General features: G+C 39.4%; 1 protein-coding gene across 1 annotated transcript; it reads left to right on the top strand.

Moving 5' to 3' along the window:
- Positions 1 to 9,525: 9,525 nt before the first annotated feature.
- Positions 9,526 to 17,188, top strand: NDUFA4 (NDUFA4 mitochondrial complex associated). Its single transcript, XM_040260569.1, has 4 exons — positions 9,526 to 9,974; positions 11,350 to 11,438; positions 12,061 to 12,121; positions 16,971 to 17,188. Exons 1-4 carry the CDS (start codon positions 9,933 to 9,935, stop codon positions 17,025 to 17,027), a joined length of 249 nt encoding a protein of 82 aa, XP_040116503.1. The 5' UTR covers positions 9,526 to 9,932; the 3' UTR covers positions 17,028 to 17,188.
- The last annotated feature ends 359 nt before the right edge of the window (positions 17,189 to 17,547 follow it).

Below are 17,547 nucleotides of genomic sequence, written 5' to 3'. Positions count from 1 at the left end.
AGTGAAATTCCTACCACTTCTGCAACTGGAGTCTTGCTAATCCAGAAGCCCTAGCTTCAAGAAAAGTTTTCTATCAGGACATAGAGCAATGATTCAATTAAAGTGGAAGTTGAGACTTCTGCCTAGTCACTTGGGGCTCTTCAATCAATACCCATATGGGAGGTTATTCTATTAGCTTGGGTAATTGACTTTGATTATCAAGAGGAAATTAGGAAGCTACAACTCAGTGAGGGTAAGGAGGAGTATGTCAGAAATGCAGATCTCCCAGGGCACCTCTTAGTATTCCTGTTCTTGCCAAATCCCTCTTTTAGTTTCTATATTCCTAAACTAGGTTTATGTCTAGTTCTGTGACAAAGGGCTCCAGTGTCTTTGGCAGGACACCCATATCATTAAGCCTGAGAGTTTGGAGGTAATGAGAGACCATTGTGGTCTCTGTGTTCTCATGGGTTCCACCCATCCCCAGAGATTCTAATATGCCTTTGCTTCTGTTCTTCCTTTCCTGACTACCTTTCCTGTTAACGTCAAGAATCAACTAGAAAGAGTACTCCCACAATTGCATAACGTCAATTCCTTATAATAAAACTCTTATTATACATGCATATATCCTAGAAGCTCTGTTTCTCTGGTTGAACCCTGATTGATATATCAGCCTACATTTCTGACTGATTCTACTTTTTCTGTTCTAACTTGGCCTAGTCCTCATTTTGCACATATTCTCCAGAATCACAGCACTGACTCTTTTCTCTCCTTACACTTTCCTTCTTACACATTCTTTGTAGCCAAGCTCATCAGTTTCCATAAATCTCACATGTACACCCTTTCCTTTTATATTGTACTTGTAGACCAAACTTCTCTCTTGAACTCTAGTGGTATTTCTGCCAGCCTTCAAAACATCTCTGGTTGGATATTTCATAGATAATCCTAGACTCAACATTTGCAGAAATGAATTTATACACCAAGTAACCTAAACTATATATGAGTATTTACTGTGGCACTTATCATACAGCTTTGTAATAATTATACTCCCATCCCACTAGATTATAACATGTTGAGGAAAGACAGCATTGTGTTATTCATCTTATCCTAAGTATTTAGCATGATGAACAGTACGCAGCAGGCACTTAACATATGTTTAAGAATGAATATATGAATGAACGAATGACTGAATGAATTGATTCGTAGAAGAGATAGAAACTTCAGAGAGATAACAAATAGCAACACAGAAGAATAGAGCATAGTTATTTTCAAAAAAGATATAATTTAAAGATCTATGTGTATGGCATAATTTTCCAAAAGCTTTAATAAATATAATTTTCCTAAAATTAATATGTAATCAGAAGGTTTCAGGGAAAAAAAGTACCATGTTTTTAAATTGCTAGCGTTTCTTTACTTTTTAGTATTCATTGAATTTTATACATAAAATACTTCAAAAAATGCTTCACGTATTTAACTTAAACTGATGACTTTGAGGCTTTCTGATTTATAAGAGTAGAAGTAAACTTTCACAGAACAAAATATGTTTTCATTTTTCTAACAGAAGTTGTATAATTAAATACAGTTTATGCTAAGCAACCACAATACTATTACAAGACATTTATTTTTAGATTAAGGATAGCTGCAGAATCTTTATTAATAAGTGAAGGCATAATTTGTATTTGTGTTATCAGAAAAACAACTCCGGTTGTCAATTTATCTGCTAGAAAAATAATTAAATGCTAAATGCAAACAGAGTAAAAAATATAAGATTCTGCTCTCAATTTGCATTAATATAGTCGTACTCCATGGTTCACTTATCAAATTATTCTTCTCTAAAGAAGCTATTTCTTTACTGTCATACATTTAATAACAACACATAATTACTATATTTTCCAGAATTTTCTGGGCTTGAATCTTCAGAGAAACCATGCAAAAGAAATAATTTGGGGGCATGCTATTGATATACTGCCTATATTTATTCACTGAACAACTTGCATTTAATTTGAATAATATTTTTGGTATTTTAAAATTGTTCACAAAATTAAATAGAACAAAGGAACAAGAAATCTAGAGGACACATGTCTCAGAGTGGAATGGTTTTAATGAAAAAACAGCCTTATTAATATATTAATAGGATGCTCTGCCGTTGTTTTATCTCTTGTTTATATATAAAACTTACAAATCTTTACCACCTAAAAGATAAAGTTCCAAATCTCAACTTCTCAAAAATCTGTTAATCTTCTCCACTTCATTTCCAATAACTCATCCTTATGAAGCCTAAACTCCCACCATACTGAATTCATTTCAATTCCTTCTACACATTATGTACTTTGTGAACTTTCATTCCTTCTGCCTTTTTCATGCTATATCATCTGTACGGAAGCAAATCTCCCCTTTTCTCTGACTTTCTAGATGCTCCATTCTCTATCATTATAGCTTGCAAACTGATCAATTATTTTCTGAGTCCGTCTTTTTATTGTGCTACAAGTGTGTCAATTGTTGCCAATAGTAACTGACGCATGTTGCTACAAGCCCTTTGCCTGCCATTTCACTCAAAGCTCTGAGTTCACCAGGGACATTAACTGCCTTCTAATTAATTGAGAACTATTTCACCAAACCTTCTGGCACTGCATAACATAGATTGCCATCCTTCTAGCCTCTAGTAATAATTACCTTGTCTCCTGTTGCTGAGTCCTGAATCCAACGGCTCATATTTTAGGGTTTTTATCATAACACACCACCACAGTTTTGGAACCAAATCTGAATTAATCTCAGTAGGTTAGGTTATGCTACAGCAACAAGCTACTCTCAAACCTGGTGACTTGTTTCATTTTCATTCTCAGTGCATGTCCACCATAGCTCAGCAACATATCTGCTGCGGGTAGTTTTCAGCATGACAGGAAAGGCTCTGTCTACAACACTGCTGATCTTGTGGCAGAATGAAAAGACAGAACATAGCACATGCTAGCTCTGAAAGCTTCTGCCTGTGCATGACAAATACTACTTGTCACATCTCGTTGGCAAATAATGCAAGTCATCTTATCAAGCCTGACATTAGTGAGGCAAGTAGGTGATACCCCTTCCAGGGAGAAGCAGCAAGAATTTGTACATAATATAATCTGCCACACATAACAATTCTACTTCTAAAGCTGAAGTTTGTTTTTGCATCCTGTATATTCTACCATGGCGTCTTTTTCCAGACTGTCATCTCTAATCTTCCCATTTCTGCTTAAATATTGGTCACTGACTCTTTCCTCTAACTTCATTGTGAAAAATGTAGATTTTTACACTCTGACATTTTGATTAACATTTAATGAAATTTAGGGAATTCTCTGGTGTTCCATTGTTTAGGACCCCATGCTTCCATTGCCAGGTGTCTGGGTTCAACCCCTGGCCAGGGAACTAATATCTGCAAAGCCAAATGCCTGCCCCCCTCAAAAAAAAATAAACTTTAAAAAATGAAATTTAACTTCCCTGGTAGCTCAGGTAGTAAAGAATCCACCTGCAATGCAGGAGACCCCAGTTCAATTTCTGGGTCAGGGAGATCCCCTGAAGAAGGGATAGGCTATCCACTCCAGTATTCTTGGGCTTCCCTTGGGGCTCAGAATACAGAATCCATCTGCAAATACAGAATCCATCTGCAAATCTGTGGAAGATCTGAGCTCGATCCCTGGTTTGGGAAGATCCCCTGGAGGAGGACATGGCAAGCTACTCCAGTATTCTTGCCTGGTGAATCCCCATAGACAGAGGCGCCTGGTGGACTACAGTCCATGGGAAAGCAAAGAGTTGGACACGACTAAGAGACTAAGAAAAAGTTGGCTTAAAGCTCAACATTCAGAAAACGAAGATCATGGCATCTGGTCCCATCACTTCATGGGAAATAGATGGGGAAACAGTGTCAGACTTTATTTTTGGGGGCTCCAAAATCACTGCAGATGGTGACTGCAGCCATGAAATTAAAAGACACTTACTCCTTGGAAGGAAAGTTATGACCAACCTAGATAGCATATTCAAAAGCAGAGATACTACTTTGCCAACAAAGGTCCGTCTAGTCAAGGCTATGGTTTTTCCACTGGTCATGTATGGACTGTGAAGAAAGCTGAGTGCCAAAGAATTGATGCTTTTGAACTGTGATGTTGGAGAAGACTCTTGAGAGCCCCTTGGACTGCAAGGAGATCCAACCAGTCCATCCTAAAGGAGATCAGTCCTGGGTGTTCATTGGAAGGACTGATGCTGATTGAAACTCCAATACTTTGGCCACCTCATGAGAAGAGTTGACTCATTGGAAAAGACCCTGATGCTGGGAGGGATTGGGGGCAGGAGGAGAAGGGGATGACAGAGAATGAGATGGCATCATGGACTCGATGCACATGAGTTTGGGTGAACTCTGGGAGTTGGTGATGGACAGGGAGGCCTGGCGTGCTGCGGTTCATGGGGTTGCAAAGAGTCAGACATGGCTGAGTGACTGAACTGAAGAGACTAAGCACAGCACAACCCTGCTTTATTCCAAAGGCATCACTTGACTACCTATATTATTATTACTTCTAGAAACTAAATCATTCAAAAAAGAGTCACTGGATTTTACTTTCTTATTAGCAATGGCATTCCTGTATGCCTACTTGAGGGTGAGGGTGAGGGTGAGGGTGAAGTCGCTCAGTCGTGTCCAACTCTTTGAGACCCCCATGGACTGTAGTCTACCAGCCTTTTCCGTCCATGGGATTCTCCAGGCAAGATTACTGGAGTGGGTTACCATTTCCTTCTCCAGGGGATCTTCCCGACCCAGGGATTGAACCTGGGTCTCCCGCATTGGAGGCAGACGGTTTAACCTCTGAGCCAAAATATTGCAAGATCTTCCCTTTCTAATTTCTTTACTGAAAGCCTACCTATACTTACTAATCTTGGGCTTCTATGTTCACATCTAAGTATCTTCCATGATTTTTGTGCTGATCTTTTCTTTTAACATAACCATACTCCTTACCATAGTTTATAAAGTAAATGTCAGAGATACCTTTATAACCTCTCTGATCTCATTTTTTAATGGGTCAGCCATACTGGCCTCCCTTGAACATTTTATTTTTTTAAATCTCAAAATTATTTTTTCTTGACAATCGGAATGTTCCCCCCTCCCGCCCCAGATCTTCAGTAGGTTACCTTCTTTTCATTTAGGTTTCAGCACAAATATTACCTCCTCAGAGGAATCTTCCACATTCACTTTTACTAAAATAAACTTCTTTGCTCCATGCCTCCATGTCCTTCTCTATCTCATTATTCTTTTTGCTTGTTTGCTTTATTAGTCTATAAAATGGGCTTTCCTGGTGGCTCAGATGGTAAAGAATCTACCTGCAATGCAGGAAACAGGAGATGTGGGTTTGATGCTTGGATCAGGAAGATCCCCCCTGGAGAAGGGAACAGCTACCCACTCTAGTATTCTTGCCTGGGAAATTTCACGGACAGAGGACCCTGGTGTGCTACAGTCCATAGGGTAACAAAGAGTCAGACACAACTAAGTTACTAACAAGAAGTCTCTAAAATTATCTTAATTATTTATTTATGGTTTTGAAACCATTCACCTTAGATTGGGATTTGAGGTACCAAGACCTATGTGCCAAGAACTGAACCCGGCCAAGACCCATAGCTTCAAACTGAGATCACACACCTGTTTTTAGGACCTAATAAAGCTCAGTTAGTCAGTCAGTTCAGTTGCTCAGTCGTGTCTGACTCTTTGCAACCCCATGGACTGCAGTATGCCAGGCCTCCCTATCCATCACCAACTCCTGGAGTTTACTCAAACTCATGCCCATTGAATCAGTGATGTCATCTGACCATCTCATCCTCTGTCGTCCCCTTCTCCTCCCACCTTCAATCTTTCCCAATATCAGGGTCTTTTCAAATGAGTCAGCTCTTCGCATCAGGTGGCCAAAGTATTGGAGTTTCAGCTTCAACATCAGTTCTTCCAATGAACACCCAGGACTGATCTCCTTTAGGATGGACTGGTTGGATCTCCTTGCAGTCCAAGGGACTCTCAAAAGTCTTGTCCAACACCACAGTTCAAAAGCATCAATTCTTCTGTGCTCGGCTTTCTTTATAGTCCAACTCTCACATCCATATATGACTACTGGAAAAACCATAGCCTTGACTAGATGGACCTTTGTTAGCAAAGTAATGTCTCTGCTTTTTAATATGCTGTCTAAGTTGGTCATTAACTTTTCTTCCATGCATCAGCGTCTTTTAATTTCCTGGCTGCAGTCATCATATGCAGTGACTGAGATGAAGCTCAGGTTCTTGATATTTCATCACAGAAAGAATTCAGTGAGTGACAAAGTGGTAAGAGGTGGATTTATTTAGAGAGAAACACACTCCATAGACAGAGTGTGGGCCATCTCAGAAGGCAAGAGCAGCGGCAAAATGTGATGTGGTTAGCTTCTACAGGCTGAGTAATTTCATGGGCTTGAATGGGAGGATCACTTCACTACTTTAGGGAAAGGTTGGAGAATTCCAGGAACTGGGCTACTGCTCATTTTTTGGTCTTTTATTCTCAGCCTTTGAACCATCTTGGTGCCTGTGGATGTGTCTTTCAGCTTGCTGTTGTATTACAACCAGCGTATACTGAGGCTCAAAATCTAGTGGAAGTCCACTAGTCTGCCATCTTGGACCCATTTGATTCTAATCAATTTATGTCATGTCTTCAGGCTATACCATTCTTTTAAAGGTTGTGCCCTGCCCCCCTTCCCTCCTGTTTGTCTTCCCAACCAGTATGTAAACTCCATTAGTGAGGAACAAGTTTTTCTTTCAGCTGCCATAGTTAAAACAGTGCCAGATGCAGAGTAGGTACTTAATAAAGATCTACTGAATGAATGAAAAAGATACCAGTCTTCATAAGCTTCATGTCATTTTCATAATCACCACCTCATCTCCAGCACAATTCGAAAGCATCAATTCTCCAGAGCTCAGCCTTCTTTATGGGCCAGTTCTCTTAATCTGAATAATTGGCATCAATCCACAGAGTTAGAATGGAACCTCTGAAACTATCCTGGACTCCCTTGTCTTCCCACTCCTATGTTTGACCAATCACAAAGTCTTGGTGCTACCTCCTAAATATCTCTGCAATCTTTTCTTCATCATCAAATTTCCTACACTAGAGGAAGCTACCATTACCTAACATGGACTATTGCAATGGCCCTTTAACCATTCCCCCCTCTTTCATGTTTATCTCCAGTGATTCAATTTTCATAGACAAAGCAATTACTTAAAGTCACATCTTGCTTTTGCCTAACTCCCTAATGCTTTCAGCATAAAACCCATGCTGTGTAAATGACCACTGGTGCAACAGATCTGATCCCCAACCCGCCGCCCCCCCCCCACCCTGCCCCCAGCCTCACTTCCTCTACTATTCAAGTTCCAACCAAATCAGACCCCCCTTCTTAAAAAGTCTCTGTAAGACACGTGTACCCCAACATTCATCGCAGCACTCTTTATAGTAGCCAGGACATGGAAACAACCTAGATGTCTATCAGCAGATGAATGGATAAGAAAGCTGTGGTACATATACACAATGGAGTATTACTCAGCCATTAAAAAGAATACATTTGAATCAGTTCTAATGAGGTGGATGAAACTGGAGCCTATTATACAGAGTGAAGTAAGCCAGAAAGAAAAACACCAATACAGTATCCTAATGCATATATATGAAATTTAGAAAGATGGCATCCAGTCCCATCACTTCACGGGAAATAGATGGACAAACAGTGGAAACAGTGTCAGACTTTATTTTTTTGGCTCCAAAATCACTGCAGATGGTGACTGCAGCCATGAAATTAAAAGATGCTTACTCCTTGGAAGAAAAGTTATGACCAACCTAGATAGTATATTCAGAAGCAGAGACATTACTTTGCCAAAAAAGTTCCGTCTAGTCAAGGCTATGGTTTTTCCTGTGGTCATGTATGGATGTGAGAGTTGGACTGTGAAGAAGGCTGAGCGCCGAAGAATTGATGCTTTTGAACTGTGGTGTTGGGGAAGACTCTTGAGAGTCCCTTGGACTGCAAGGAGATCCCACCAGTCCATTCTGAAGGAGATCAGCTCTGGGATTTCTTTGGAAGGAATGATACTAAAGCTGAAACTCCAGTACTTTGGCCACTTCATGTGAAGAGTTGACTCATTGGAAAAGACTGTGATGCTGGGAGGGATTGGGGGCAGGAAGAGAAGGGGACAACAGAGGATGAGATGGCTGGATGGCATCACTGACTCGATGGACGTGAGTCTGAGTGAACTCCGGGAGTTGGTGGTGGACAGGGAGGCCTGGCGTGCTGCGATTCATGGGGTCGCAGAGTCGGACACGATTGAGCGACTGAACTGAACTGAACGATAACCTTGTATGCGAGACAACAAAAGAGACATAGATGTATAGAACAGTCTTTTGGACTCTGTGGGAGAGGGAGAGGGTGGGATGATTTGGGAGAATGCCATTGAAACATGTATAATATATATAAAACTAATCAGTCCAGGTTCAATGCATGATACAGGATGCTTGGGGCTGGTGCACTGGGATGACCCAGAGGGATGGTAGGGGAGGGAGGTGGGCAGGGGGTTCGGGTTGGGGAACACGTGTACACCCGTGGCGGATTCATGTTGATGTATGGCAAAGCCAATACAATATTATAATTAGCCTCCAATTAAAATAAATAAGTTAAAAAACATAAAAAGTCTCTTTAGTTTCCGACAGTCACAACTATTACCTCTGTCTATACATCTACCTCCCTCCACTTCGTTTGGTTAACGTCTTCTCCTTCAGGTCTCCCGTTACTTATTTGGAGGAGACTTTTTTTCCAGGTCCAATTAGTGGTGTGATCATTTGATTAATGCTTTAAGTTACATATGAGTTTGGGGTTCAGTGTCCTCGAATGCCTGGGAAGACTTTTGGGTTAAAAATAGAAAAAGAAAAAACAGGCAAATGAGAATTCCAGTACTGGGATACCGGAGTGACAAGACCAATAGAAACATATTTTTAGAATGCAGTTTTAGACCCAGGCAGAGGAGAGCGTGGCAATGTCGCAGAGGTCTTTGTAGCACCTTTGTAGCCAGGCTCCTCTGTCCGTGGGCATCTCCAAGCAAGAATACTGGAGTGGGTTGCCATTTCCAGCTCCAGGGACTCTTCCCGTTCCAGGGATCGAACCCGTCTTCCGCACTGGAGGAAGATTCTTTACTAGGTCTGAGGCACCAGGGAGCCCTGAACACTTAAGCGACGACCAGGAACTGTTTCCAGATCACACTGACAAGACTACCGCCATCTGTAAATCATTTACTAGTTTCTAACTTCTGCCCCTCAATGACAGTCAAGGACAGGAAGCAGCTGCAGTAGTTTTAAACCGCAGTCGCTGACCTCAGTGGCTAGAGACTCGACCTGCCCTCCAGGCGGCAGGCGCCCAGCAGCCAGAGGCGCCGCGCAGCTCCCGGAGCGGCTGTCAGGGCGGCCGGCGCGCAGCCGGCACGCGCGCCCCCAGCGTCTCGGCGCGCGGACCAGGCTCACAGACTTCTAGCTAAAGACCGGGCTCTCTGAGCTCAAGGCGCGTGCGTCTGCCTGCCCGCCCCCTCTTCAAACACGCGGCCTCCCGAGAAAGTGCCCGTGTAGTCAATTGTAGGTTCTAGTTTTGACGCAAAAAAAAATTACCCATTGAAAGTATGCAAGGCATAGTAATGAGACTGTTTTGCTTTGCAGTCGAACGCTGTTGATTTGGGAAGGTTAAAGCAGACGCGAGAGGTGCTGAGTCAAACAGGCATTTTCCAGGACAGCTGCATCCGGGCCCTACTGCCGCAGGCCGCCCTCTGAGCCAGGGGTCCTTCAGGTAGGAGGTCCTGAGTGACTTTGGACGTCCGCTCCTCCCAGGTGCGGTGAGTGCTTAATCTCCGGCCTTGTGGCTTAGTTTTTCTCTCAGTTTGGACTCGAGGCCACTGTCGCAACCATGCTCCGCCAGATCATCGGTCAGGCCAAGAAGCATCCTAGTGTGAGTTCTTAAACTCTCTCCCAGTGTCTTCCCTTGTCTGTCCTGTGAGGGGAGGCGGCTGCGTCAATCCCCTGGGAGCTTCCCCCTTCAGCTCCTTACGGTTCCTCAGGGCTAGACCTTGCCTCACTCTGTCCTGTTCTCCTAGTTGCCCCAGGACCTTGAGTTCTGACCTTGCACGCCTTGCATTGTGGGGTTTGGCCTGGCATGGGGGAGGTGAGGGATACTCTCGGGCAAAAGAATATGTTGGAACAGTGTGGTGGGTGCGCGTCCTTTCGCAGGTAGGTGGTACCAGGAGGGATAGTTGTGCGCTGTGTGGGTTAGACAGCAGGAAAGGTCAGGTATACTGTTTGTTGTGCTGTTAAAAGCTTTGTTTTCACTGCATTGCACCACCAGGCCTTAAGGAAAATGTGAAGGTCTCTGAGTTTGGCATCCTCGGTTTCTCTTGACGACTTGATATTTTGTGATATTGTAGGAGTGCGGAGTTTTAATTGCGTTGAGTTCTTTTATATTTCACGTATTTTCCCCTTGCCCATCAACGTCCGGTGGTTCTAAAACTCAATTGTGCAATCTTTAATTTATATTTTTAAATCTGATTGTCTAACTGTGCATTAAACGTGCTAGCAGTACGTTTCCAGAGATTATGTGTAATAGCGGTATTTATAGTAGGTGTGTTTCTGTATGCTCGTTCAGACTTTATTTAACAGAATTTTTGTTTTTCGTAACGTCTGTATAGAAGCAAGCCTAAATAACTTGCCAAGAGCTTGTGTTTCAAGCCTTGACATGCGAGAAGCTGGAATTTAATGAGAGTGATGTATGACTATTAGGTAAAAAAGATGATGTATTTTCTTAGAAAATTTAAAATTCAGTATAACGTTTTCCACGTAAAATCAGAATTATCCTCACATCCTTTAGATATTATAGAAGTTCCTTTTTTAAAAAAAATTATTGAACATAGTTAAAAGTAATCTTCCTTAAAAATGAAGTCTTTTCTTTCAAACTTTAAGACCAGATTAAAAAGGTGGTTTGAAGAGAAAGTAAGTCTAGAGTTAGAACGCAGGTTAGTGGTTGCCTGGGGCTGAAGATGGGGATGCCAGTGGCAGCAGTGGCCCTGAGAGAGATTTTTGGGGTGATGGGAATGTTCTAAAATTGTATTGTGGGACCGTTGCACAACTTTATACATTTACTGGAAATCGTTGGTTGTTGAAGTTAATGAATTTTACGGCATGTAAATCCCAAATTTTTTTAAAAAATAAAAAGATGGTTAGAGATTTGGGAATCAGTGTATAGAAACTACTGTAGTCTTTGTTTACTTTTATCAGTATGTAGGTATTTGAAGATGACTGTTAATTCTCATCTATTTTGTTTTGGCTTCCAGTTGATCCCCCTCTTCATATTTATTGGAGCAGGAGGGACTGGAGCAGCACTGTATGTCGCACGCCTGGCATTGTTCAATCCCGATGTCAGGTAAGTGTTTAAAAACGTTTAGAACTTTGATGGTTTACCAAACTGATTTAGGAGCCTCAATCTTTCTAGAGAGGCAGCGTCAAGTAGTAGAAAGAAGCTGAAATTCGCTGTCCTAGAGTAAGTTCAGATGCCAGTTCTACTGTTTTCTGTTTTTGTTATTGTTGTTTTGTGGTTCATGAAATTATCTAGATTTCTCTGAGTTGCATTTTCTTGTTGGTTGAATAGAACTGCCAGTACCCGTTTTGTAATGTTGTGATGATTGAGATCATAGTAACTTTATAAAACACTTAGTCAGGGTTGCTAGTATGTTTGAGTGTTTTTTGGGGGCTGTTTTTCTACAGTAGGGAATGCTTTTTTTTAAATTAAGTTTTCTGTAACAGGGTTAGGAACAGGGATAACTGCCCCAAGGGGCTCTCTGTGTTGTACCTTTTTCTAACTTGTTCCATGAGTTTGCTTATTAGGGGTCTTTTCTCTATTTCAACTCTATAATGAAAATAACATTACTTCATCTGATAGGAAATGGAATTTGATCTATTCAAAATGATAGTTTCTGGAATATAAAACTATTTTAAATAGTATTTTGTAACTTTAATAATTATAATGTTTTATATATTTCTTCTAGTTGGGACAAAAAGAATAACCCAGAACCCTGGAACAAACTAGGTCCTAATGATCAATACAAGGTAAGCTAAAAATTGTTTCAGAATTGCTGGAAAGTGTATTTTAATAAATTTTGTCATGGAGTAGGTCTTTTTTTGAAATAGGAGATGCAAGTAAAACTCTATTATAATGAACTTTGAGAAATTACTAGATTGTTCTGTGAAAGTAAAATGGTATGTTTTTCTAATAAATATCTTTTTAAGGACTTTATTCACAGGCTTTAGAGTCTGGGTGGGAAATGAAGATAATATCTCAATTCTGCTGATTTGACTAAGGAAAAAAAGAGATAGTATGCTTAACATTTTCTCCAGTCTTGGTTAGTGTAGTGCAGTGATTCTCAGACTTCGGCATACATTGGCATCACTGGAGAGGTTGGTAAAATAGGTTCTTCAACTCTACCCCCAGCAGTTCTGATTCACTTGATCTGTTGTGGAGACTGAACAATTGCATTTCTGATAAAGTTTCAGATGATATTGATGCTGTTGGTCCATGGGCCACACTTTGAGTAACTAATCTAGTGGCTGGTTTGGTTGGTGGTTTTTTCTTTTTGGTATGGTTGACATATTTTAGGTGAGAATTAGTAGGAAGAAGTGAAAATCAGTTGAAACTTATATTTTACCATAAACTTTCTAGGTACACCTTTTTGACATCTTTCTGCAAAACTAGTTTATGAAACTACTACAAAGAATGATTTCACGGACTGAGGCTATTTACTTTTATTTATGTTATTGATACATAATTGACATGTAATACTGTGTAAGTTCGAGGTGTACAGCTTGTTGGTTGGGTGCACTTATATGTATTACACTATGATTACTACAGTAGTGTTAGCTAACACCTTTATCATGTCACATAATTATCACTTTTGTGTTGAGAATAATTAAGAGCTAGTCTCTTAGCAACTCTGAAATTTATGATACTGTTGATGATAATCACTGTATTGTGTATTAAGCCTCCAGAACTTGTTGAGCTACTAGTCACAAGTTTCTGCCTTTAATAAAATCTTCCCAATTTCCCCATCTTCCATCCCCCAGTAGTCACCAGTCTACTTTCTCTTTTTACAAATTCAGACTTTTTAGATTGTATTTAAGTGAGGTTCATACAGTATTTGTCTTTCTCTGTCTCAATTAACCTCACTTAGCATAATGCCCATAAGGTCTATCCTTGTTGTTGAAAATCTAAGACCATTTATTCCTAAGATGCTATGCTTCCATGTAAAATTTTTGCATATACAAAGAAAAAAACCCCTGCACTGTCATAAAGAATGTAAATTTTTGCATATACAAAGAAAAAACCCTTGGCATGTCAAAGTTTTATTAGGATATGATTCATATACCATATGTATGTACTAAGTCACTTAAGTTGTGTCCAACTCTTTGTGACCCTATGGACTGTCACAGAGTCAAAGGGTGAGACAGAGGATGAGATGGTTGGATGGCATCACCAATTCAATGGACATGAGTTTGCGCAAGCTCCAGGAGTTGATGATGGACAGGGAAGCCTGGCGTACTGCAGTCCATAGGGTTGCAAAGAGTTGGATACGATTGAGTGACTTAACTGATGGACTGTAGCCCATGAGGCTGTTCTGTCCATGGGATTCTCCAGGCAAGAATCTGGAGTGAGTTGCCATGCCCTCCTCCAGGGATCTTCTCAATCCAGAGATCGAACCCTCATCTCTTATGTCTCCTGCATTGGCAGGTGGGTTCTTTACCACTGGGGCCACCTGGGAAGCCCTTCATATACCATACAGTTTACCCACTTAAGTATATAATTTGCCGTGAATTTTCCACTATGCCAGGCTCTTTCATCAAAAACTAGCAGTTTCTTTGAGCACTGTTAGGGAGAAGTTCCAGAGCAAGGAGTGTTTAGGACCTTTTAGCAAATATATCTCCTTATTATAGAAATAATGCTGTCATTACTGATGACAGCAGCTTTTAAAATAATTACCACCTTCTGCAGACTCCAAGACTTCTGTTCAACCTTCTGATTATAATTGGGCTTCCAAATCTTCAACAGATTTCTCTACAAGAAACAAAAATGTACTGGTGAACCTGAAGTGAGCCATCTTAATTTGTGTCACATTTTGCCTCAAAAAATGATACTCAAGCATCCTATTTTTTCTCTCCTGTAAATTTAAGTCCATTCTGGAGAAATTATTCCACATCCAATAAACTTTGAAAAAGAAAATAGCAGCAACAAAAAAACCCCCAGGGCTTGGTCCTCTCACCCCAAGAGCATATTGGAATCTCTGGTATGTAGTTCAGAAAACTCCCCAGGTGATTATGATAATGAAACTGATTACCAGTGTTTTAAAATATGATGTTCATGGGGTCACAAAGAATCAGACACGACTTAGTGACTGAACAGCAACAATAAGAATATGGTAACACATGCCAGTATAAGGCTGTGTGAGCTGGAAATGGAACGTTGCTGCAGTAGAAATCTAATGTGTGTGGCATAGATTGGGTTGTGAATAGCTAGGATACTGGTATTAGAGCCTGGAAAAATGAATCATATAATGGCAAAATATCTGATAAAGTATCCCCTGCTATAACTTGGAAAGCAGACTTTGTGCCTAAAGAGTTGATTATAAAAGATTTTGGAAACCAGGATGTTAGTAGACTATTGTTGGCTCTACTTGCCAAGAGATGAGTTTAGAAGAATTGGGACATTTGCAAGCAGAAATAGAAGGGAGCCAAGTCCAAAAACTTGTGAGCTTGGCATGGATGATGTCTACTACTGCTCTTAAACCTAAACAGTGAGGTAAGCTAGGTTATTCTTTCTCTGTCATTCACTTCCTCTCACCTAAGAGAATTTTTTTTCTGGCCCTTTTAACATCAGGTTTGGTTATGTGACTTGCTCTGGCAAATCAAAGAAAGTGGTATCTGCCACTTCTAAACGAGCATGTGGTTCGTCCATTGTTCTTTTCCATTTCCCTCCTGAGACCGAATTGACAGTTAGGAGCTTCTCTTTCAGCCCAGATTAAAATGAAAAGAACACAGAACAGTCAGCTTAGAAAGGCAGATAATGTGAATGAAAAATAAACCTTTCTTGAAAGCTGCTATGATTTGGTGGTTATTTTTTGCTATTTCACATTCTAGCAAAAGCTAACTAATACAAACAAGAGAGGAGGCTAAGATAGCATTTTAGCATTGAAGGTCTAGCAGCGTTTCTCAACTGAATAAAATACCCTGAAGCCAAGATCAGAATATGCTGTGTCTTCCCAGTTGTTGTTTCAGAAACTGCCGAGGTAGCTACCATTAAATTGAGAAAAGGATGGGGGACATGGAAGCTGAAAAATAAAGCAGATTTGAAAATTACTTTGACAGAGAACTCTGATACTGGTATATGGAGCCGAATAAAGCAAACATAGCAGAAGTCTGCTTAGTTTTGAGAAAATTAGCAAAAATACTGTGAACTTTCCACTCTGCTTGGGTGTAGGAGCTTGATCCTGCTTCTGACAACTTGATAACTTGATCCCAGTGACTTCTTTTCTGAAGAATGAGTAGGGTTGTGATAATTAAGATAAATGATTCTGCTGATAGTGCCCAGGATCCTCTAAAACAGCCCAATAAATATTTCTTAAAATATAACCGCAGTTCCTTTTATAAATATTCTCTTTAACATTTTGTTAGTATGTTACAGATGAACAGTTGGTTTTTTTCAATTCTCATTGTCTATTTCAGTTACTTCATAGGAGAATACTGTCAGAACAAAAAATACTGGTTTATGACTGATTCATACTTTAATGTTTATAAAGTTTATAAATGTCTACATATGTATCTCAAGGATAAGCTTTACAACCTGGGAATTTTTTAAAAAGTCAAATAAAATTAAGAATTTTTCAGTTAGAGATCAAGAAGTTAGGGTATGTTTCAAGAAATGAAGGGGTTTGAAGAAATAATGGACACAGATTTATGAGCTTCTTGTTTAAAAACTGAAGAAAATGAAGATAAATTCTGTAGTTCGGATACTTTTGGAGTTAAATAATATAGTTTTCAAGTAATTATAGCATAACCTCTTCAGTATTCTTTGGCATAAGATTATAGCCTTATCTGGGCTTATTACGAATCCTAATGTTTCCTTAGTACGATTGTTAGAGCAGTTAAAGTATAAATCATTTTTTTTTTTAATTATTGGGAGTTAGAGGCAGTTTTTAAAGAAATGATAGTAAAATATATTTCAAATTAAGTTGAATATAGACACATTTATGAAAATTTAAAAATTTCCAAAGTACATTTAAATATATTTAAAAGCTTTTGTGCCAAAGGTGGTAAAGTATAAATTTGATTTTGATGCATTCTGGGTTAGGAAATTAAGGAAACCCCAAAGTAAAGGAGAGAGAAAAATGGAAAGAAAAGCCATCAAAGCAGACCAGTTTGTATCTAAAAACCAACAGAAACAAACATGCAACAAAGCATTACTTTATATTATTAGCTGATGTTTATTGCTTTAAATCTTTCCCGTCTAAATTATAGAACTTTGCTGACCAAATAGGGATGATAATTGATACTCATTCTGTTGGAGATTCACTCCTGTACCTAATTTAGATGAAAGGAAAAATGTAAGAATTGGAAGTATATGTCAGAAGAATTCATAATTATTCACCTTGAAAAGAAGAATTTTTTATAAGTTCCAACAGATCATACTGACTCTGCTTTTCTGAGGAAGACTGAATATTTTTACCTTACCAAAACCATTATTAAGGATTGGAATTTTAACATCTTTGTTTGAATGACTTTTATATTGTTAAATATTTCTAATAATTCATGTCTATAATTGTTACTATAGAAAGCTGAATAAAAATGATCTTAAACTTCTATATCGTCTTTGTGTATATGATTATCTAAAATATCTTTTTTCTTTTCCAAGTTCTACTCTGTGAATGTAGATTACAGCAAACTGAAGAAAGAAGGTCCAGACTTCTAAATGAAATATTTCACTATAAAGCTGATTAGAATGAAGGTCTTCCAGAAGCCATCCGCACAATTTTCCACTTAACCAGGAAATATTTCCCCTCTAAATGCACGAAATCATTTTGGTGTATTGTGTTGGGGTTTACACTGATGAATAAATAGTCTGAAACTTGATATGTGTCATTATTTAATGCTGAAACTCTACCCTGAACTTCAAAACTTAGGATATGGGAAATAAACTATTGGAATTTAAGGAATTTCTTGAATTTCTGTGTATTCGTGTAACTTGAAAATAAGACTTTAAGCAGCTCTAATTAGACACTTTCATTTTGTGTACAGGCTGTTGTTTACGCTGGGGCATATTTAAGAACTGGAATTGTAAATGAAAGGTAGATTTGGAAGATTATTCAAGCCTCTTTGGGATTGGCGAGATGAAAACTTATGAATTGCTGTTACTGGCTGATATTGAAGTATGTGCTGTTAATACTGGTTTTTACTGTGTCATTCATTCTCTCTGCTGAAAATTTTCTAGG

Source organism: Oryx dammah, unplaced genomic scaffold (genome assembly GCF_014754425.2).
Source record: "Oryx dammah isolate SB20612 unplaced genomic scaffold, SCBI_Odam_1.1 HiC_scaffold_18, whole genome shotgun sequence".
In the NCBI taxonomy this organism is placed as follows: domain Eukaryota; kingdom Metazoa; phylum Chordata; class Mammalia; order Artiodactyla; family Bovidae; genus Oryx; species Oryx dammah.
Note: the sequence above shows the minus strand (reverse complement) of the source record. Positions and strands in the feature narration are given on the sequence as shown.

Excerpts from the sequence above, each read along its gene's own strand:
- NDUFA4 (XM_040260569.1), top strand. The coding sequence starts at position 9,933 with ATGCTCCGCCAGATCATCGGTCAGGCCAAGAAGCATCCTAGT. Across the intron at positions 9,975-11,349 it reads AGGCCAAGAAGCATCCTAGT|TTGATCCCCCTCTTCATATT; the intron begins GTGAGTTCTTAA and ends TTTGGCTTCCAG. Across the intron at positions 12,122-16,970 it reads GTCCTAATGATCAATACAAG|TTCTACTCTGTGAATGTAGA; the intron begins GTAAGCTAAAAA and ends TTCTTTTCCAAG.